Source organism: Rissa tridactyla, chromosome 7 (genome assembly GCF_028500815.1).
Source record: "Rissa tridactyla isolate bRisTri1 chromosome 7, bRisTri1.patW.cur.20221130, whole genome shotgun sequence".
Taxonomy (NCBI): domain Eukaryota; kingdom Metazoa; phylum Chordata; class Aves; order Charadriiformes; family Laridae; genus Rissa; species Rissa tridactyla.
In genome coordinates, this window is record NC_071472.1 from 8,513,508 (window position 1) to 8,537,927 (window position 24,420).

General features: G+C 38.6%; 1 protein-coding gene across 1 annotated transcript in view; it reads left to right on the forward strand.

The window, feature by feature from the left end:
* The window catches only part of NCKAP5 (NCK associated protein 5), a 392,253-nt gene that overhangs the window by 183,041 nt on the left and 184,792 nt on the right, over positions 1–24,420 (forward strand). The window contains 1 exon segment of the mRNA XM_054208458.1: positions 12,446–12,579. Within this exon segment, the coding sequence (XP_054064433.1) occupies positions 12,446–12,579 (134 nt within the window).

The following is a 24,420-nucleotide window of genomic DNA, read 5'->3' on the forward strand; positions in this document are numbered from 1 at the left end:
GGCACACAGGCATTGCAGATAAGGGAGAGTCATTTAGGATGTCACCGTCTCCCTGCTGGGGGTTACTGCCACCACAGTGGAGTTGGGGGGGATTATACTCGTGCTCCATCTTCTGCTTCATTGCACAGCCTGTCAGGTTGCTTTGAAGCACGTCTGGTGGTGGGTTCAGTCAAACCGGCTGCCTTGTACCCCATCCCAGCCTCAAGCAATTCTTTGCCGACTTGAAAGGCAGGTGACCTCCAGCTAGTGATCAGGAGTGATCAGAGTGAGACGGTGACCTCTTCTGCCATTACAGCCGGATCTAGAAGAAACCTGGTGGCTGTGCCCTCCCTGTCACTGGTACTCTGGGACTGTGCCCCTTCCTTGCATACTGTGGAAAGCATAGGAATAAATACTGCAGATACTGTATTGCTTCATATGAATTCCATAGGTTAAAATCAATACCAGGTATAAACAGTGTAGTTTGAGTGACATGTTACCTTTCATTGTCTTTTTATCTGTCCTTTGTCTTCTTGGTCACCCTTTATGCTTTATTTCTGTCGGGGCACTGGTCCATTGCAGCAAGTCCCCTTAAATGGATAGGCATCAGTGTTTCAGACATCAAAACCCAGCATGACTGTGAATTCATGACTTCTTCCTCCCCACTCTGTCTAGACTTCCTAGCTGTTTGCAAGTATGCCAGAAATACTGGTTTGCAGTAATGTTTACATAGTGGTTTATCAAAATATAGTTACCTGGTTAAAAGGAACTTGAACAAATCTTTCGAGTCTGAACTGACCATTGGCTGCCATAGTTCATGGGATTATCTTTTATAAACACTCCAAACAATGCAGACAAGATCTGGAAACTGCCTGCCTTTTAAAACCCCCTTTGAGAATCTTTCTTGAATTTTCAAAGAGTATCAGCTGTGGAACTACACTGGTTTACAGAGCTCAAGGGATCTCTTCCCTCTTTCCTCTTCAAGTCTATGCCTAGGCCTGAATTTTATCCAAAACTGACAAGAAATCTCTGTTATTTAACTATAAAACAAAACCATGCCATATGAAAAATTAAATGTAATCTGAGCAAGTGCAAATGTGGAAACCCTGCTAAATCATGCGGCCCAGAGCTCATCTCATGCACCTCTGGAGTACACAGTTGTTTTGAAAGCGTTGCTGTAGGTCACAAGTAGTCCAAAGGACATGTAGTGCACTTGAGAGAACTTTGGTCTAATCTTCTGGCCCTCAGTGCAAGTCGAAGTAAGTTCTAAAGTCTTAGACATGCTGTTAAACAGGAGAGAGATGTTTAGGAAGGGAAGATCATGAAACATATCCAAATAATTTGCTGTGTTAGCACCAATAAGGGTAAAAGTGGATCTAGAGGAGGTTTCTTCTGCGGAATGCCATACTGTTAACGTGCCCTTCTCCTGTGCACATAGTATTATGGTTAGTTTGTGTTTTTGAGTTATTTTTGTTTGTTTGGAATAGTTGATTTGCTGCAGATAACACCCTTTGTTACAGAAAAATTCTTGAGGCTTCTCTTCTGATCCAAGGTGGAGTTTCTGGTTGCTAAACGTAGTCAATATCCCATGGGGTAAGGCACTTGAACTTGGATTCTTTTCTAAATCATCTGGGTTCATTTATTCCTAATTTTTGTTCTGTGTGTGGGGAGTTCATTCCCATGGCCTATTTATTTCAATAAATCTACTAGAGAGACTTGCACTCAGTTATCAGTAGACAATTCAAATCTACCAATGTAGCTCTTAAGTCTGTGAAATCTCTAGATAGTTAAATGCAGGCGATAACTGTCACCACTTAAAGTTTTGGTGTGACTTTTATTTATTCAAAGACTTAGTTTTGTTCTGCTGAAAAAATAAAATTGCAAAACGTCAGTTTTGCAGACACTGTCACTTTTGTTTGTCCAAAAACCTTTCCCTTCTGTGCTTCATACGTTGCTGCATTGGTGTCTCTTTAGGAAGTGTTCAAGAATTGCAGAGCTGATAGGAAATGGTAGGTGATATCAAACAATCGACACTTTGCTGGCCCAGGTGGGTTGGCTGTGTTCTCTTGCAAGTTGTTGTCTATACGCGCTCTTTTGTGCTGTTTTATGGTGCAAACACCATTATTATAAATTTTCTCGCATCAAACAAGTGGGAAACGTAAACTAGCAACTGGCACAGCCTGGGGATTTTTGCTTGATTGCAACTGAATTAATAAAAGTACATTGTCAACAAGTTACCTCGGTTATAAAACTTTGTTTCTCATAAGAAAAGATTGTATGTACCTGGTGTAAAAAACAAGCAACACCTTTATGCTTGATTAGACATCTTAATATAATGTAAGTTACCTTACAAAAAAAAACTCCAAAAGTGTAGCAAAGGGCTTGGAATTATAATTAGCCATTATAATCTAAAATGTTTCATGGGAAAAAAAATAACATTATATTACTTATTAATTCCACCCTTTCTCATTTTGGTTTTTTCCCCACACACTTTTTTCCACACACTTCCAACTACTAGGCATTCGTAGGAATTATGTCTGTCTTAGTATTGTTTCCAAGTTTTTATTTGATCTCAAAAAGCATTTCATTATGTTTAAGTTAGACAAAGAAGATTTCTTTAATTACTGTGTGTGGGAGCTATTGGAAGCTCAATTACATTTGCAAATTCATTTTTTAAAAGCATTATCATTTTAAGATTAATAATAATAAAAAAATATCCATGATCAGACTATGTGGGACTTTCAAGTTCACTAAGAGTAGTCTCTGCACCCGTCCCCCTATAAGGAAATAATGTCTCAAATGGAAAAATTAATTATGCTAAGAACTGAAGATCAGTACAAGTCTTTGATATTGGGCTATCAATTGTGAATTTGAATGAATAGCAATTTTTTTATTAAGGAGGCAGGATTATCAAAATATGTATTGCTTGCCTTTGTTCAACGTTGAAAATACGATAGAGAGATGAACTTTAAGAAGCTGAGGGAACGGCGCCTCCTGGGGGTGCAGGTGTTGCACCTGGAGAAGGCACGTCTGCACCTGTATTGCTGTCCTGGCTTGGGTGTAACCACTGTGGCTGTAGGTGCGTCTCCAGGAAAGGTGCTAAAAGAGGTCCACATAGTTGTCTCAAGTTTATTAGTGTCTGGAATACGGTAAATGGGGGGTTTTGGTATTTAATTTTTTTTTTTTAAAGGTGACTCCAATTTTGTGTGGCCTGTTGTTGTGTGTTTCACAGAGTTAAAGCGCTCCCTTTCAGAGGGCTGGCCGTAGACCGTAGCAGTTGAAAGCGATGGGCAGAGTGTGGTGCTCGCCATCTAGCTCTGGGATGGAAGCGTTTATGAATCATTTAATTATTTTTTTTTCTGTACCACAAGTGTCACAACTCCAACTATATATACAGTACTGCTCGTGTAATAGCCTGCCTAATTCAGATTAATTGTAGGCTTGCAATGATAAAGGAGCTTCAGCACAGCCGTTACTCTGTCGTACAGATGCAATTAAAACCGTATCAGTGCTGTATAAATAATGCTAAATTAAGTTGCTGTCCTGCCACATGGTGGCAATTTTGAGCTAGTGCACAATGAAAGCTAGTGTCGTATTTTATTCAGAAGGAGAAAAGAGTTTCCAATTTACTTGAATTGCTCTGGAGCAGTGTTATCGCCCAAGAATATAAAGTGTGTAAACTACTGTCACTAAAATATCACTAATAATAATAAGCGTTTCCTATCTTGCTCTTCATTTTAGAGCCAAGCAAAGCTTGAAGTTTACATCTGGTAGTCATGGGATACATGTGCTAGGCTGTTATGGGGCTAAAGAGAGAGATACATTAGCATATTAAAATCTCATAGTGGAAAATAAATTATTTGCATCAAATTATTTACTTTAACTGTTTTCAAGGCAGTTTTAGAAAATGCTAATAGAAATTATTTAGTGTCAGTTAGATTTTCCTGGCTTATTTGGGCAGCCTGTCATTTTGGGAACAGAATCCTCTTCTAAAGAACCATCATTTTTTCTTACTGGAATGAGAATCTAGAAGATACCAGCCTAAAATTAGGATACTGCTTTTTATACTATTTATATCTTGCTGTTGCAGATTTTTAGAGGGAATAAGTTTAGGAAAAATGATTACATCATAAAATAATTGTGGACAAAAGTAGAGCCTAATATAAATCAAGGAAATTTCTTCTTTAGACTCTGCAGTACAAATCTGTATCAGGTGAAAGGGTAATTGATTTTGATTACAAAGCAGCCACAAAACTTCACCCTTAGCTTTCTTATTTTGAAGAGATGTGGAAATAAAGCTACCTCTCCCTCCATGAACCCTCCAGGTGTTTAAGTTATTACTGTTCATACCTTAATGCTTCACTGTGCTTTAAAAACACATGTAACTTCATCCCTGGGAAAGCTTTGAGTGTTTAAGGGTATTTGTCAGTATTCCCAGTATAGCTGGAAACAGTAACGAGGGACAAAGCCATATTAACTGCCACTGTTGGAAAGCTCTGGTTTCAATAGCTGGCTAATTTAATAAAGTCTTGTTACAGTAAAATGATTCAGCTGTAAGCAGCCTGTAAAAATTGTAATAAGCACAATAAGCAATGCACTTCTTTTCCCCGCTCTTTGGGGTAGTGTTTTTTCATGCTGTCAGAGTCCACTACAAGGAACGCTGCAATGTGCTGCAAAGTTGTTTGTCAGTGCCTGGGTTTATTTTTGCAGAGAAGTATTGATTACAGAATGAGAAACATTTGGTTTAACAGCGATCGATGAGAAGCAAACAAAGGACACTCTGAAGTTTGACTCATTTTAATTTGAACGAAAATACAGTACGTGGTGCAATTTATGATGAAATAAAAAATGGTATCTGCTGTCTGTTCTTGTAATCACATTTCTTTCCTGTCATCTGTGGGTGAAATAAGTTTAGACAGACGGAGGACTGTGCGCTGGGTGTGGGACCAGGTTGCACAAGGGAGGTTTGGATGGAGGACTCCTGCCTCCTGTGGAGGTCCTGGGTTTTGAAGAAGGGTGACAGCCAGGTCCTTCTGTCTCTGGAGGTGACCATACCAAAGAGATTTCACCCACCTTCTGTGTAAGACAGATGAGGGGGGACCACCTTGGACTCTTTGACCTGTTTGTTTGGGTTTTTTTGCAAGACCCAAACATAAGATCTCACAAAATACCTATAACATAGAGAACAACTTGCACTTCCCTTTAAACAACAGCTTGGGCTGTGGGGCTGGGGCTCAGGTATATTCTGTGCACTTGAACAAATACCATTTGATCACCATGCATTATGTTGGGGGAATTAAATATTCATTGCATTGGAAAAAATTAGTTACTTTGTTAAAGTAACCAACTGGGAGACCAAGTTGCAAATTCCAGTTTCTATTTCAATTAATATTTCATAATTAATTTGTGAAAAATGGAACTGTTTCACAGTCCCTCTCTCATCCCTTATCCCAGGCTGTTCCGTGGCTCCTGCCTACAGCAGTCTTTCAAAAGTGGCATACAAGCATGATAAAATAGTGTTTTTGAGTACTTTGAATATGCATATTTATTCATATCAGTATTGGGCATTGACTTGCTAGAAAAACTAATGTGCTTCTAGTAGTTGCTATTTGTTTGCTTAATTCTGTTGTCATCGTTGTCTACCTTTGTGGTGGTGGTGTTGTCATCTATTTTGTGGCCAGTTGATTCTCTCTGGCTTGTAGGATTTTGTATTACAGACCAGGCTATGATTCTATTGTATTATGACTTTTATGGCAAGGTATCAGATGCATAGCATCAGAAAATGCATTAAAAATAAACACATAAATACTCAGTTTCAGTTAGCAATGACTTAATGATACTTTAAAATGTAAACAAAAAAATTGTATTCTTTTCTTCCCCTCATTTAAATTCATAGCAAAGTATCTGTTTGAAATCAATATTAATTACACAGAAATTGTGACCCTCTTTAGCAAATGCTTTAAAATAGTTGTTAAAAAATTAATGTGAAGGTTATTAGCCTGATTTTGAGCAACATTACGCCTGTGTTAAATATTCTCATGTAGACTTTTTTTGATGAAATAGTGCTCCCATGTTAGCATAATTAGTAGTACCATAGTAAAACCCTTCTAACAATGCACTGGGGAAGCAAAGAACAAATTCAGGAATACAGAAGAATCTTATTTCTACTTAAACAGTAGCCCTTTTCACTACTTATAAGGTAACCTTACAGATGAGAAGAGATTACATTTGTGCCTCTTTCAGGACAGTTTTGGTATCTGAACTAATCAGTCCAGTTATACCTAGCTGTTCTTAAGAATTGCTTTCCATAAGACTCAAACATAAGCTAAACAGAAAAAGGAGGGACCAGTTCCTCTGCAGATGCTGGGCTGACTCCCTTATGAACAGCAGCTCTCTGTATAGTATGCATGGTGTGTGTATACCACATCCCTTTAATTTTTCACTTGCAATTATCTATCGTTCTAAATCTTGATGCACAGCCACATTTTCGTTTAACATATAGGTAACATTATTGATCAAAGGAGTAGTATGATTTTAATGTGAAATATAAATTACAAATTTAAAAAGAAAATACTCTGGTGTGGTGTGTTGACGTTGGCCCTGCACCCACCCAGCCGCTCTCTCACTCCCCTTCCTCGACAGGACCCGGGGAGAAAACAAGATGAAAAAGCTCATGGATCAAGATAAAGACATGGAGATTTGCTTACCGTTTACCCTTACGGGCAAAACAAACTCAGCTTGGGGAGGATTAATCTAAGACAACACTTTCCAAAGTGCAGTTTGGGGAGTTTGACTCCCCATGTGCCCCTGCTGAGTGGTGCACAGGGACGGGGATGTGGGTTGAGGTCAGTCCCTGACAGTCCCTCTCTGCTGGACCTTCCTCCTCACAAGTTTCCCCAGCTCCAGCGTGGGCTTTCCGCAGGCTGTGGTCCTTCCAGGAATGTCCCCCATGGTCTCTCCACGGGCTGCAGGGAAACACCCGCCTCAGCCCCGGGAGCACCTCCTCCTGCTGCCCCTCCCCAGACCTGGGCACTCGCTGGGCTGTTTCTCACACTTTTTTCCTCACACCTCACTGCCCCTGTGGTGTTTTGCCCTTTCTTGAACGCTGCCGGTGCCACTGATGGGCCCGGCTGTGCCCTGTGGTGGGGCTGTGGTGGTGCTGGCTGGAACCGGCTGGAACCGGCTGTGTGCCCGGGCCTCTCCTCACAGAGGAGCCCCCTCAGCCGTCCACTGCCAACAGCCAGCCACAGACACAGAGCACATCTGATCCACTGACATTAAGAAAAAGTAAGATTATTAGAGTGGCACATTATGGAGGAATGAGCTGTCAACAAAAGAGTTTTAGCTCGGAGGGTACAAGATCGTCAGTCCTGAGGAGGGGAGTCAAGCAGGTCCAGCAGAAAGCGTGGGATAAGACTAGAGGGTTTTGGAATAAGAGATTTGCTTGAGTTAGGCAAATGCTTGAGTCTGGTGGCGATAAGTCCCTGAGTACTTCTCTGACAAGGTATTGTCATGGAGTCGGTCGCCTCATTCAACTGAGGCATCTGCTGATCTTATGTGCAATGACAGGTGAAGGAGTTAAACTGCAAGTCCCTGACTTGGAAGGCTTGAGTGTCGTCCATGTCTAAATTTAAAGTTGACAGCAAAGTAGCCCAGAAAGGAAAAAGAAGTAAGGCGGCAGCCCTTCTGTACAAAACCTTACGGTGCTACATGTTCTGTCTGCATGCTCGGTGCCAAACTCTGTCCAGAAATGAAGGGCCTGTTGTGTAGCTCCGGGCCCCACAGCACCATCCACTGCCATCTGCCTCCTGTGGCAGCCGCCCACCATGTCTGCCTTCATGTTCTGTCATTTCTGTGTTTTCTGCTGGCTGTTGCAACGTCAGGGGTCCCTCAAGAGAGGAGATGTTTGCAGTTTGGTAGAACATGAAGGAACCAGGTGTTGATGTTCATCCCAAATGAATTGAAGGAGACATAAACAGTTAAGCACCTCTTAGGAGACAGGCATCTATCTCATAGCTGCACTGGGTCAGTCCTTAGACCGAGAGCATGGCTATTAATCAGTAACTCTGAAAATAAGTGTTATCTCTTGGTCTCTTCACAGAGTGCTGAGCAGCAATTCAAAATTTTCTGTCAAATACATGTACTATTTTCAGTCTAGCCTTAAATAGTATTCATGCATCTTGTTTTGATCACAAGTATCTTAAATTGGATTCCTTCCTTAACTTTGGGAAGATGAGTTAATGTGTGGTACATGTGCCTGACTGGTTGAGAAATGAAACATTTTGACACGAACATTTCTACAGCTACACAAAAAGGAACTTGTTGAAGTGCAAGGGCTGGCTCATGAGCATAATGAGCAGCTAGTGAAACTTGATTGCTGAAACGTTCATGAAAAAGTAATTGCAAACAGTATTTGTTCAAGTGTTAAAATATGCCAGTACTTGCACAAAAGTACTGGTGGAGTTTGCTAACCCTGTCTTTCACTCTAGTTTGTTCACATAAAATTTTTGCATATTGGAAAGTTGTCAGAAATTTGACAGGGTGAAGTGAAGAAAGTCAGGCTATCTGGAGAGGCTGAAAAAGGGAAGCAAGAGTGAAGTAAGGGTTATACTTCTAAGAGGAGAAGGTTATAGCTGTGCTGCAGAAGGCAGGGAGAGGAAGCAGGGGAAAATAGTCTGAGCAGAGCTCATGGAGAGAAGAAGCTGCAATTAAAGAGGAATTGGCAAGTGGTAGCACATATAACTTCACTGGAAGATGGCAGTGATTTTCCTGGTGTTAAAACATACTGATGCATTTCACATGACTCTTTTTTTATTTAACCTTTTCTTCGCGTGGCATGCTAATTGTATCCCTTTCCAGTAAGCTTATATTCACTATAAAACCTTGAACCATTTCTGACTAGTTCATTTCCTTTCACACACCTTAGTTTTGCACAGGAATAAAGTGGGGTTAGCACAGAAGAGCTTATAAAAGAGGTTATGACAACGTGAAATTTCTGGAGAATTCAGGGATATATTATCTGCTTCCAGGAGACAAAAAAAAAAAATCTCTGCTTAATCCTGGCCTTTCTGTACGTTAGGCTCACTTCTGTCTTCTGACACTTCGTTATGACTTTTCTGCGTTTGAATAAAAATATACTTCTCTTTTCTTGTAGATAAGATCACCAATGCTGGGAGCTACTTTCTCTGTGTAGTATACAGCGTTGTATATGAGTGTTTTGCGTCCCAGAGACCGAAAACTTTCCTAGTGTGGGTGGTCTTTTACTCCTTTTTTCCCCTCCCTGTACAGTATTTAATGTCTGTCATCTGGCTGAAAACGAATCTGCTTTCTGCCTGCAAGACATGGCAGAAGTCCCTCAAGGCGGCCAATAAATTCTTGTGAAGAGCAAGGAAAATGTAGGCTGATGGCGTTACTGCTGTAAAGCTGTCCTTTGGGCAGTCTTCTCCCCATTCATACAGGGCATTTTTGGTAGCTGGGAAGAAAACCGAGAATTTCAGGGCGATTGGTTAGTGCTTTTGTTTCTGGTCTTGTAGCCTTTTGACTTGTTCATTGTTCATCCATTACCCTGAAAGGAGCACAAGTTTTGTACAGCAACAGTATGTGCTCATCTAACTAATACTGTGTCATAATGCTCGCCCATGAGGTGGCTGACTTGGAATTGGATATTTAACTAATTCCAGAAGTTCCTAATGTTTAGGCATTTCCTTCCTGTAACATTATTGTTCTTGCAGTGTGAATTTGTTGCTGGTTTATGGGTACTTTTCTTAAGGTAATTGCCAGGTCCTTTCTTCTTTAAAAAAAAAAAAAAAAGTGGATGTGCTGATCTTTTTGTGTAAGGCGATAATACAGACCTCCCTACATGAATAGAAGGAGTAAATGGTAGCAACAGCATTCTCTGACCTATCAGCAAGAGGTAAATGAAACCTAGAAATAGCTTATGTAGCTCTTTGACCTGTAGGGGAAAGTTTGGATTTGTGAATCTCTGCTGTATATTCAATGCTCTACTGGAAATGTGGTTTTGTGATTAGCAACAGCATGGCCATGCATGTAGATACAGCACACTCTTTCTGCAGGACAGTCAGTGGAGATGTCTGCAATCTGCAAAACATCCTGGCAGTGACGTGGAGGACAGGATACTCATCTGCTTTCTGAAATGTCACGTTTTGTCTCTCCCCCCGTGGAGATCTGGCTTTGTACTTAATGTAGAAAGAAGGTTTATTTGAGGACCAGAGCATGGTCAGCGTAGCAGAGATATAAAGGTAGCTGCTGTATCAGAGTAAGATCATTGTGGCAGTAATGATGCTGAATGAGCGTTGAAGGCATGTCTGAATCACTGGTCTTGAGTCCATTACCATAGTTACTGCATGAGGTAGCTCAGGCACAGCCTGCTTTGAGTCAGCTTGGGCACTCAGGGGTTCATAGCAGTACCTGATTTTCCTCCGAGGTGGCTTATCAGTTACCGTGGGGACAGTTACAAATTTGGTTTTAAGCCCAATTTCTGTAGACACCAGTATCTTCTGAAAGCTTGTCTTAAGCCCTGGGTGGTAACCATATATTTCTTTTATGTCATTTTCCTTGCTAATCTCTGGAAGCTCTGGGTGTCTGTTAGCAGCAGTGAAAGGCATCTATAAGAGAAGATGCTAACAGTGTTCAGCAAGGTCCTCTGGAAGAGTATTGTTTTGAAGCTGGCGTTGATGGGATCTAAGCTGGAGAAATACTAACTGCTTTGAATAGTCTTCCCGTGTAGTAGCCTGAGTTATACTTCACGAGCCGTACTCTCTGTACTGAAGGTGCTGTGTATCTTCTGCCTGGTGCTGAGCACTTTCTGCTCTTCCTGGCAGAAACCAAGGATTACTCAGCACCTGGCAGAACACGGTTATGAAATAGTAAGGACAGTAATTAGATAATTTAGTTAGAACAATGTATTTATTTTCCAGTAATTTGTTTCTTGTTTTACGTTTTCCATTTTCCAGATATTACATATGACCAACTAGACAGAAGCCCTCTCTCTCTGAGTAATTCCCCCTATTTTTTCACAAGCATATAGATATTTCATTTAATCCCTTGCAGCCTCCCTTTGTGGCATCTGCTTATTTATCACTGTCTTTAAGATCCCTTTTGCACTTGGTAATGTTCATATTTTTGGTCCCTTGGTTACTGCTATTGTAAATTATTATCCAGCAAGATTTATAGCCGTGAGAGTTGTACAAATAATCTGTCTCCACCATTTAATGGCTTAACACTAAGATGCCTTTGTTATTTTCTAATGAAACTGTATGTATAATTTCCAGATAAATTTTTGCAGGTATGTAATGAAAATCTAGGTCAGCAATGGAACTACGTCAGACTGTTTGACAGGCTACAAATTGCACTGCACCGTGGGCACAGAGATTTTTCAAAGCACAGAGGTGGTGAACCCACTGTAGCTTTACAATGACTTAACCTTTTCTTAGGCAACTGACATTGGAACCCCTTTGCTGATGGAGTATAACGTACTACCACGTAAATTGCTTGGGTTTTTTTATTGATTTGTTATGTCATTTAAGTGGGCAAGGAAAAATTTAATTTAATTTAGTTTCCGTTTAACAGAGTCACATGGAAAAGACTGCAGATACATTTATTTAATTTCAATAAATTTTTTATAACTTTTCAGTTCATTCCCCTCCTCCTCCCAAATTGCATTTAGGTACTTTTAAAATAGGATTTTGAAATCATTAGGTACCCTTTTATATGATGTTCTTTCTTTTTTAAAAAAAAAAAAAAAAGATTAGGCCATGACATATGCAGACAGTATGTTGTGAGCTGAGTTTTTTGGTCCTAAGTTTTAAGAATTAGCGACAACCATATGGTATTTGCCTTTGAGAAATATTAGTAAAGTTAATGACATTTTTATTTCTCTCATATTTGTTTGATTGGTACTCAGTTTTTTAAAGCATATTCTTTGTCATAGTATTTCAATAAAGAGATTCAAATAGACTCTGTCCTACTGATGGGGATCCTCCTCTCAGCCAAAACAAGAAAACCAGTGGCTGCAGGATCTGGTCCTTCTCTGCTTGTGAAACTGAAGCATTAGGAGATGGGTGACAAGTTGTCCTCTTGACTTGTTTCATGCTTCCCATATCTGCCTTCAAGCAAGATAGATCGGAAATCTCAAATATAATTTTTTACATTTATTTTGAGTGGAGGTAAAGAAAAAGAGCTTTGAATGAGAGGGTAGGTGTTTGTTTTTAAATATGCTGACTTCTGTGAGTCTGAGCTGAGTAAGAGTAGCTCAGCGTGATGGGGATATTCTGAGAGTCTTTCCAGCTCTAGTTTATTATTCTATGTATGCTATACAAAAAAATGATGGGACTGGGTAGTTAAGGTAATTATTTTGATTGTTTGATGATTTTTTTCAAATCTGAAATTTTTGCTAAAAGTATGTTTTATGTGTACAATTAATAAATAATTTTTTATGGTCTTTCAGCGTGAGAAGCTGATACATGAGTTGGAGGAAGAAAGACATTTAAGACTTGAGAGTGAAAAAAGATTACGGGAGGTGACACTGGAGTCGGAGCGTAGCAGAGCTCAGATGCGTGGGCTGCAAGAACAGTTTTCCAGGTATGTTGCATAAGTAAACTATATTCAAAATATGGGAAGAACATACTTTGGTGCAAAAAGATTGATCAAACCTGTTGATAGCTTGAATGGATGTAATCTAAGGCAAAAACTGCTCTCCCTCTGAAATTCTGTAAACATGGTGGGCTTTTGGCTAAATGACTGTTAGCATCCTATAAAACTTAAAAGGCTTATACCATCATTCTATGAAACAGTGAAAATTTTCATTTCTAGAGATTTTGCATTTTTTACAATTCCCAAGTACAAGTCTTCACTTCTCAAAAAGTGCATGCCATTGATAAGTCGATATTTGGCTGCTTATTTCTGTTAACCAACAAGAATGGGTTCAATCAATCTGAATAAAGGAAAAAAAAAAGTGATGACTTTTACCAGCTGGGTAATCATTCTGCTTGAGCATGCTTCAGATCGCTTCCTGCATTGACTGCACCAGAGCTTTGTGCTACAACAGAGCTCCACTTACAAGGGAACCATCTTAGAACTGGGATTTAAGACAAACTGTTCATTCATGTGCTGACAGTAAGGATTTGATTTATTTATTATTTTTGTGATGCATGATGAGATCTTTTACATGAAATTGATTTTTTTTATTGTTTTTTTGTCACATGAACAGAAACAAAACAATCAAAACAAAACCAAAAGAGAAAATGGAATTTTATGTTGTGTCTTTTCCATCAAGACTGAATTCCCTCAGGCCCCTGAATTGTTGAAAAGTTCAAGTTCAGTTTAATATGGTGAAAACAAGCTGTGGGGTGGGTTTTTGCTTCGGTTATTTTTGTTGGGAGTTTTTTTAGGGTTTTCTGTGTTAGGCATTTTTTGTGGTTTTTTTCCTCAGTGTGTGCCATGCTGCTTCTCTGATCTGAGATTGGGTTTCTAGGCAACGCTGCAAAAGCCGTTAATAGCAATAATAATTTTTTTTCTGATCTGTTATTTTGTTTTTGGAAAATTTCCATTAATCCTCTTCAGGTTTAAAAAAACTATCAAAGTGTTTCTTTTACTAAAAATGCTAAGGGTATTTCTTTTTTAGTTTTTTGTTGTTGTTTTTTTTCCTCTTTGGTTTAATTTTTTACTTATTCTGATGAGACTCCCTAAGTAATATACACAAAATAAATCCATGCTATGAGTATTCTTGGTTAGAATATTTTTCTCTATTATATATTAATCTTTGTTTATGGAAGAATTTCCTGAGGTCCTGAATTTAGAACAGTACTATTGTTAAAATAGCTAGAAGCCTTTGAAATAAACTTTAAAGATGGAGCAGCCCTGATTAAGAAAAAAAGCAAAGAGGAGGTGAGGCGAAACCAGTCTCCAGAGTAATGCACCCAGTAACTTGGTAAAATTTTAACTGTTGCATATTCAGATCTTTTTGGGATAACCCTTCATTATTCCTGTGAAACTCTGGTAATAAGATCCAGTTCTACAGTGTTTCTGAAAAGAATAACTATATTATTAGTTAGGATCCCTGAAGTCCACTATCTTCAAATTAATCCATTCTTTTTCTTCTGTTACTATTTGCAGTCTAACTTGCTCTGGTCTATCAAGAAGCAGAGGAATGCAAGTTCTTTGGATTAAAGTTGTTTGTCTCTTTAATTTCATACCTCTGATTTAGATAAAGGTGAATGCTGTCTAAATCAGTATTACGTTTTTTGTGAGGCTGTCTGCACGTTAGCTATCGTGTTTGAAGGCAAATTTAAATATTGCTTTTCTTTAATGGCACCTGAGATTGGCCTTGTTATTACCAGCGTTGAAAACTGCCATTGGGTTCATTGGGCTATGATTTTGTTTTAGTGTAGACCAGATGCTAGGAAGGGAACACATCACTTAAATACTTAATTTGCTTTTAAAACATTACGTTTGTTATGATGAATATTAGACCTTACTTTTTCTTATGTTTAGTAGAATATTAAGATATTTGCTTACAAAAACAGACTTTCTCCCTAAATGAGTGTATTTTTTCTTACTGTGCTGAGCAATTAATGAAACCGGCAACTAGATAATCTTGTGCTGCTTACGGATTTTGTATTGTTTGAAGGATTTGAGACTCTTTTCTCAGTTTGAGAACAATTAAATGGGACAAGACTGGTGGTGATGGGAAGAGATGTTAAAATCAAGCAAATTAGAATTACTTTGGAAGAAGATGGCTAGAGAGTAATACTTTAGGCCCAAACATTCTGGCTTTCAGGTGCAGATAGGCTAACATAAGAACATATAGCACAAATCTTTTATATCTGTGTAATTCCTGAACAGAGTGGATTTACACAGACATTCCTACATATACATGCAGTGCAGTAGGTTTAACTGTTATTTGGAGATGTTTCTTTGCATCTCAAAATATTTTCTCTGCATCTTTGAAAGAATGAAACATAATAGTTTGTGGAAAGCTGTACAATGACCTTTGTAATCCGGGGAGGAAAGCTGCCTATTCCTATCTGAAATTGTGTGAAAACTTTAATCTGTCATATAAGCATATAGTTTGAGATGGAAGAGTTCAGAAGGCAAGGGTTTTTTTTATTGATTGACATTTCTGTTCTTACCAAGTAAGCAATATTCCAGGCTAAGACTCTGAAATAAATCGAAGTTCTCTTTCTTAACATGTGTATAAATCTGCCAGAGCCTTAAAGTGACACAGTGGTTAGTTTGATAAATACATGACAGTTTCTGTAGAAAGAGAAAAAGCTTTTAAAACCAAATTTATTTTCCAGAATTTTACTGTGGCGTACCCATGTAGTTTTAATTTTGTTTTCCAGTTTTATTGGAGGTGAATATATTTAAGGTGTGGAAAGATCCTACAGGAAAACCATTTAATGCTAAAGCTAGGATTTTACACTGTAGTTGAATACAGTTATTTTTGCATTGCCTTAGTATAATCTCACCTTTAGGTAAAATCCTTGATGTTTTCATTCTCAAAACCACTGAGATCTGTTGCTTGCTGCACCTGTCCTGTTAAATTCTTTAAGGCCCCTTTTGGCATGATAATGTATAGATGAATGTTGTTCAATGCACAAAGACCCCTCCAGGGTCGTGGGTTTGAGCCCCGCGCCTCCAGGGAGAGGTATGGGAAGAGCACCTGTTTTTGGTTTCAGTGGCAGGCCGGCCCGAGCCACGACACTATCCCTATAAATACCGATCAGCCCAGTCTCTTCCAAGACAGTGTCAGACAGTCTGACTTTCCCATTTTGATTATTGGCAAACGTCGTGTATATACTGGTGGGTCACCATTTAAGTTAGTATTTTGCCTGCTGCGTCTTTATCCAGCTCTGGAAGAAATTAAGTTTATTCTTTTTGGTTTGTTTTTTGTTTGTTCATTTTGGGTTTGGATTTTTTTTGGTTGCTAACAGTTTAACATTAGTTTCTTCTTATATCTTGGATGTTAGAGAAGAAAATACACTGTGTACCTCCTTGTTCTTGGTTTCAGCTGTGCTCTTCCTACTTTCAGCATCTTCCTACAACAGTAGAAACAGAAATGCAACAACCCTGCCCAAAGCAGTAGGTGTGATTTATAGTATCACTCTAAAAAGCACACTAATACACCCAACATAAATTGATTACATTTCTCTGCTGTACATCAGTAGAGCAATAGAAATTGTTGTCTGCTGAGTGTGTACAGTACATGTGACTTCAAACTGGGATTAAATGTTAAAGCAGTAAAAGAGGTGGCTTTACTTAAGTTATTTTGATTACTATTTTGCTCTAAATGAAACAAGTTCAATAAAACACACTATTGTAAAGTATATCTATAAACAGTAATTGAAGAGGCTAGTATTAAATCTTAAAATCCCCCTTGGGTAAATTTCAAAAATTCTTTCAGTTAAGATGATGTTGTTTATAGGTATCAATGTCTGTGACTGGAAAACTGCCTTAGGCTTTTAAGAATGGATGTTATTGGAAAAGTAGGAAATGGTCCTTGTTTGATCTACCAGGGTCCTGCGAATGGGATGAGTGCAGTTCTCATTAGATTGTATTTCAGCGTTCCCCTCACATTAATTTTGACCGGAGGGTTAAGCCTGTCACTTCTGACAAGGGGAAAAATGACTACTACAAATCTGATAACACTTCGCATAAAAGGACTGTGTGGTGTTGCTTTAAGCACATTCTACTTGCTTTTCTCCAATTATTGTTAATTCCCCTTGCTCCATTCTGGCTTGTCAGCAGGTGAGTGGAAATGGTAATTGTTTTCCTAGCAGCTGTGATAAAGAGATTTTTTGCATTGCATCAGCATGTTGATGTTGCATCATCACATCATAATTTCTAACGTATTGCGTCTGCTTGGTCTAGAGGTCACCACCTGCTTGCACTTCAGTGGCCTTACTGCCATGACTGGTAATCCACATGCAATAGAGACCATGTCTGGAAAGTATAAACTAGTAGAACACTTCAGTAGCCCCTGTGGTTCGTCAGTTTGTCTAATGTCCATTAAATGCCAATTTAAACCATTAATAACTTTTGTATTTAGTTTCTGGGGAGGTTAAAATGCTCTCCTGGCAGCCGTTGATGGTATTCCTTTGATTCTGTCATAGCAGGGATGAGTAAACTACTATGTGGGAATTCACTCCTTGTCTCAGAGGAGGGTTACGGAAGGATCTGTCTACAGTTCTCTTCTTTTGTGTAGTTCTGCAGTAATCTCTTATCATCCTCCCTAAGTGGCATGTAGGTAGGGTTATTGGGGGAGGCAGATTGTCACAAAGATAGAGTCAATATCAAAGGCTGACCTTGTCATCCTGCCCTATGTTTTTAGATACTGCCAGATTTTATTAGATGTGGCTGTGTGAAACATTACAAAGAAAACTAGTGAATAAGTATAAAACACAACTTGCTGACTTGGAAGTGCTCCATGTCTGGTGCATATCTCACTTGTACGCTTACTTCCTCCTTTGCTGCTGACGACAACATGTCCATCTTCAAACATGTTGTTGTAGGTTGATCTTGGCTGGCTGCGAGGTGCCCACCCAGCCACTCTCTCACTCACCCTCCTCAACAGGACTGGGAGAGAAAATAATAAAAACCTCATGGGTTGAGATAAGGACAGAGAGATCACTAACCAATTACCATCAAGGGGAAAGCAGACTCGATTCAGGAAAGATCAATTTAATTTATTGCCAATTAAAAATAGTTTAGGATAGTGAGAAACAAAGACAAAACTAATAACACTTTCTCCCACCCTCCCTTCTTCCTAGGCTCAGCTTCATTCCTTCGTTCCCAAGTCTTCTACCTCCTCCCCTGAGCAGCATGGTGGGCGGCAGGTGGGGAGGGAGCTGCTGTGATCAGCTCAAAGCACGTTGTCTCTGCTGCTCCCTCCTCCTCACACTTTTACCCTGCTCCAGCGTGGGGTCCCTCCCACCGTGGTCTTAGAGTGCTGGGAGGCCTCTCCGGTGTATGGTGGGGGGGTCGGCTTCACAGACAGCAGTGCGGTGGGCAGAGTGCTTTCACTGGAGGACTGCTTAGCTCTCGGCTGGACTTGCTGAGCCCCAGGAGGTGGTGTGAATAATGTTTTACTAGGGCTTTGACCTAATGCTTAGGATATCGATTTTGTCTTTTGATTAGCATTGACAGAGTAAAAGGATGAAGTTTCTTTTAGATTAACACTGATGGGGTGAGTATATTAGTATTTTTATTTATGTGCATGTAAGACACTTAGGTACATATTTCATCTCTAATCGTTGCTTAGAAGTGTCAAGCAGTATTTTAAGTAAAATTGAGGAGCTTTTGTGTGAATAGTTTTTATCTCACAGAAAATAAAGGAATGGTTTTGCTACACCCATGGAATTAAACCCAAAGAGGAGGTTGCCCTGAGTTATATGTGGAGTCTGGCCCCACTCAGTTTGTGGGCTGCTTTGAACTAAATGTGCTGGTTTACTGTTGTTTTACCAACAAGAAGAAAAAAAGGAATTTTGTAATTTTTCATACCAGGCATCACTTTTTCCACTCTTCTGTTCTGTGTATGAATATGGTGGTTTTGAAAGTACATGCACATAAGAAATATTTTCAAAGAATGCGTTATCTCAGTTGTCTTCAAAAACTACAATTCTCATTCTTATGATAGAAACCATCAGTTTGAAATACATATTTTCATACAGAACTTGAGAAAGAACCAAAGCAATGAGGTCAGAGTGACTGCAGAGAACTGAAGAACCAATCTAAACTCAAAGCACAGAAGTCATGCAAGGACCAGAAGTTATAGCAGACTATATTATGTGACGTATATTGACTTAGGTAGCACTTTTAGAGAGCAATGGATTGCTTTGCTTCAGGCATTATTAAAGATGCACGTAGAGGTACATGCAGTTTCTGAATCTTCTATGGACTTCAGGCGCTGAAGCTACATTAAGAGCCAGCCCTATTTCAGTACCCTGATGCACTAGTAAATCATGTGGTGGTGTTTCATGGCAGTTCTTAGTTGCTGAAAGCTTCTTTCAAGGGGTCCAGGGAAATAGGTAATTTTTATCTTCCACAGACAAAAAAATGGCTATCTGTTTGCTCAGAAAATCCTGGGTTTGGTTTGTATTTATTTATATGCTGACAGTACGCGTCATACTTGTATTTCTGGAAGGTTGCATCTATGGCCTTTTACTGATTTATCAGGGCATGAAATGATACTCTGCTTCCTCTATTCTAGGTAGCATTACAGTTTAATAGGATATAGTGTTTTTTTCCCTTTACATACTGTAACAGATTAGCACTAAAGTAGTGCTAGGTTGCAGTGTTAATCCTTTGGTTTACCCTGTCTTTTAAAACATACAAGACAAAGCTTAACATAAAAACAATATATTAACATTTTTACCACAATCTAACATTAGGTTACCAATGCCCCTGTACACTCTGTCCACACATAGCATATAATCCCCTCCATGCAGTAATTTTTGTAAAAGGAAGATGATTTGAACATTCTTTGCACTCCCGTGCCATGGTCCCGACCACGCAGAACCTGTCTATATTAGATAGTGTGGGGTATGGATCCATAATCTCTCTTGTTCTACGTCTGTTTCATTCCCAAAGTGAGAGATCTCCACCAGTGCTGAAGGAAGCTCCTGGAAGCATGTACCAAATAATACTGCGCTCGAGAGTAATAGCAGGGATTCCTGTGCAGATTGTGTTTACAGACCCTTTTATGTTGGAGCACAGTGAGAACCTCATTTTGGTGAAATTGCAGACTCCCTTGCTACTGCTGTTTAAAGAGATTGAGGTTCGCGTTTGGTGTTTTTTTGCTGTGAAACCCTGTACCTGTCAAAGTTCACAGCTCTGTGCATTTTATTTTGCACAATAATAGGCATTTTTTTGCAAGTATTTCTAGCTACAGATAATTCTCCATTGTAAAATATGTTCAGATTTATGAAAGGACAGTGCTGATATAGGAGCTGAGTTCTATCACTGAGTAACGTTGCTGTCTAAGAGCTGTGCTGTCATGTATGGTAAGATGTAAGATGTATGGTAAGACAGGACAATTGGTGGTAAGGAGGACTTCTGTTACTTATTGGTGGTTTGCTGGTTTTATAGATGTATTTTTAAAATTGCGTTGGAACATACAAAGTAGTGACTGTTTCTTTCCTGTGGAACTTGCCATAGTTTGGTTTCTTTCGAACTTGGGAAATCTGGAAAGTCACAGATGTATCATGTGCTATTCTGCAGTTCCTTGATGCCATATAAGGTAAAGACACTGATCAAAACCAACACATTCCTTCACATATTTCGTAAGAAGATTCTTTTGTTAGACATTACAGATACCTTAATTCCAAGGACCAGCAGAAGGATCAGCAGATCTGCCAGAAAAAGATCTGCAAAGATCAGCACAAAATCATTTGTTTTCCTTTAGTTTATTTTTTCCCTTAAGTCAAGCCATTTGATATTAATTAGCTGTGGTCTAAAAGAAGTGTTTTAAAATGCTTTCTTTTAACATTATATTGTCAATTCTGAGCCATTTTTTGAGAAAGAACCTGCTCTGATTACACTGGAAGATCATAATCTTTTTTTCTTCATAGTTTGCCTTGATTATCCCATGCATGATATCTCTCTATGTGAAAGACCAAACTCCTTCATAGAATCATAGAATAGTTTGGGTCAGATGGGACCTTTAAAGCTCGTCTAGTCCAACCCCCCCTGCAATGAGCAGGGACATCTTCAACTAGATCAGGTTGCTCAGAGCCCCGTCCAACCTGACCTTGAATGTGTCCAGGGATGGTGCATCTACCACCTCTCTGGGCAACCTGGGCCAGTGTTTCACCAGCCTCATTGTAAAAAAATGTCTTCCTTGTATCTAGTCTGAATCTTCCCTCTTTTAGTTTAAAACCATTACCTCTTGTCCTATCACAGTAGGCCCTCCTAAAAAGTTTGTTCCCGGTACTTAGGTCACCTTTTTATTTGGAGGTATGATGTATCTAGATATTTATAAACTAATAGGGTAAACTAAGGTGTTTTAACAAAGATTATAAAAGGATGAAAAGTAATTTTAAACCAAAAATCAGGTAGAAGCTAGGAGGATAGAAGGGCATATAATAGACGAGAAAGTAGAAATGCTTAACAGCTGTTCTGTCTTAGTCTTCCCTAAAGGAAAATAACAGCATACATGTTATGTCAATAAAGATTGACAAGGATGATCTGAGATCGCAAGATAGAATGTGAAAGGTAACCAGTTAAAGAATTAAGAGAAGTAGATTCAGCCAGAATGTCTTGATCATACTCACAGACACCAACTGTAGTCAAACAACTTCTGACAATTATATGTGTAGGCAGTTGAAGAATGAGTGAAGTCCCAAAGGAGTGCTATTTACTTATATATAACTAAGAAATTGTGCACAGAAACATTAGACTGATTTGTTGTTAATAAAATTTAGATATGGTTCCATAATAGTCTTCATGAAGAAGACTAAACAGTTGTGGTCCCAGTGCTCAGTTCAGTTGCCTGTGCTGTAATCGTTAGCTTCTGAGAAACTATTCCAGGACAAATATTTTTATTAAATTTAATATACTCAGAGAAGAACTGCCATGGTTAACAATGCTCTGTAGTGTTTCTCTTGAAGTGCTTTTGAAGTTAGAACATGGCTAGAATCAGATGCTACATCCTTAGTGGCAGCTAGAGATGAACTACTTTAGGAAAACTTTTTCATGATGGAAAAAAATTGCGATATTCCCATGTCCTGTGATGGGAGGTTAATCCCTTACTTGACCCATTAGGAACCAACCAAATGTATTAGAATAACTTTACAATATTTTGCAGAAAAGATGGTAGGCAATGTATTCAAAGGTGACAAACTTCAGTCTAGATTGCAATCATAAAACTGTAAATCACTTTTGTATATGTGTTCACATGTGGTTTAAAGATATTAAAATGGAAGATTGCCTTTGCTTATGAGACCTCCTAATTTTGTCAATTATATATACTATTAGTCTCCTTGTTAAAGGACTTTACCAATGACATACTTTGAAGAAGCATATAGTAATGGCTCCATGTAATCTGAAAATTCTTCTGTTTCAAAAAAGGCGGCCTTTCAAATAACTAAGTGCTTTTAAAACTACCAGTAATTCTTTCTGCCATGTTTCCTACCAAAATAAATAAGACAGAGTTTTCTTTTTAATTTTGGTGGTGTAGAAGTCTTCAACAGTGTAGTTTATTCATGAAAAATTTTCTACTTTAGATTGTATGTGAACCTTTGTCTTTTAAAAGTATTCTCTTAATTTTGTAATACCTGTATAACAAAAGAATATTAAAAAGAAAATGGAGGGAATACCTCTGAGAGAAGGACAATGTGGTAATGAAGATCTTGAATCCTTACAGCAGAATATACTACCGAGAATCACCTTTGAAACATCATTGTCATTTACATTTCTGAATCCAATAATTCAAAGAGATCTGTGTAAATGAAAATTACATCCCAGTGAAATGATTAGAGAAGTTAAACTAGGTAAGGAGAATGGGCAAGAGGAAAGCTGGTAAAGAACAGATGTTACCTTGGGGTCTGTCATGGATGACTGTGGTAAATTTAAAGACTTTTTAAAAGCATCGATCTCGTTTGAGCTACAGGATTGTCTACCACAGTTGTTTACTACACCAACACGATGCTCAGTCTCTCTTTATAATATTCCGATTCCCTGTGGTGTTGTAAAGTATTACCTTTTATTAATTACCCATTCCTAGGAAGGGAGAGGATATGAAATGGAAATGACAAGAATGTTTTGAAACCTTCATTGCATGTGCTTTTCATAACTGAGAACCTTACGTATGCTCATGCCAGGCATACATGTGCTGCCCGTGCTTTGAGACTAATTTCTTCAAAGTGAGCAGTTCTCTTGGACAGTCAAAAAGAGACACGCTTTTAAAATCAATGCGTATAATGTTAGTTAAGACTGATCTTCTGATTCCATGATTAGATTTAAGTCACTACCCAGATAACATGGATTTATCCCATTTTAATTTTCTGGTCTCATCACGCTTGGCGTTCCTTTTGACATATGACTGTAAACCTGTACTTAAAAGCCATATCTGATATGCCATTTGCAGATTATAGACCATTTCTCTTTACTAATGGGTCAGAGAGAAGCTTGAGTTTGTGATCACGATCTTTGTGTTGTTTTTCTGTTAGATGCTTGAGGTGGCTTGTATTAATAATTTTCCTATACTATAAAAGTTGTGTTATAAACTGTAAATGTATCATTAACGGGCAGCGGTGTATATTCAGATTGATGGTGGTAGGTACAGAGCAAATTAAACCATGAGGGAATATTATGATTAAAAAGCTGACATAAAACCAAATGATGTTGATAGTTATAATTCTCTTCTATGAGCATGATTGGAATTTTCAAAGGATCATTGGTTGACCGAGTCTAAATTTCATCTTTACAATTTTACAACAAACTAAAACAGGGAGCCTACACTCCCATTCTACTTGCAAACACATAAAATCTGATCCAGAAAAATGCTCAGCCTTTTTGAGAAACTGGTGTGCCTTCTGCACTCTTTTAGGGCAGAAGGAAAGGAGTGCTTCAGGTACCTTTGGGGAGTTTGGTGCATTAAATAGTACAGATGTGCAGATTTGTGGTACAAGGGATAAGAACATGAAAGCCTGGATGTTATCCCTCTGAGTAGAATAATAGGGGAATCTTTTGTCTTAGATTTCAAAGCAAGGTTTTCTGTTTTTCATACAGAAAATGTGTGTATGAGGCAGGGATGAGAAAAGGACTTTCTCTAAAGTACTCTAAAGGAAATGGTACAGGCAACAGAACAGGAAAACACGCACAACGATGTCCTGACTTGGTATCGCCTGTGTTCTCTGATGGTGGGCCCTATAGATTGGGACTTTTGCTTCTCACTTTCTCAACAGTGAGAAACTGTTGTAGGATCATATCTTTGCTCACAGTTTGCATAGCTGACTTTCTAATGCTGGTGTGCAAGTAAAGAGCTGGTCTTTAAATGTGACCAAGGCATAATTTGTAAATATAATCAGTTTGTCATCCTGCTCTGCATAACCTCTTAAGTACCTACACTAACTAATGGAAATAGAATAGTTTATCTGCCTGACTTGAGGTGGTAATACATTTTTTCAACCTAGTAGCAATTTGTAGTCTGCATAGATTGGATTGTTTCACAGGAGAATTATTATGGTAATTTTAATTTTATCTTAGAACTTGTAATTATTCCACAGTATTGTTCTAATGTAACAGGCCATGCGGTAGTTCATCTGTCTGTCAGTGCTCAAAATTGGACAGGGCAACTTAAAAACTTAGTTTTAATCTTTTTATTTTATAAAAATGTTTTGGGTGTGTGTTTTCCTCTATGAGCACATTTCAAATATGATTATTAAAAGTTGCAGCAAGTACATTTAAAGATGAAAAGCTATT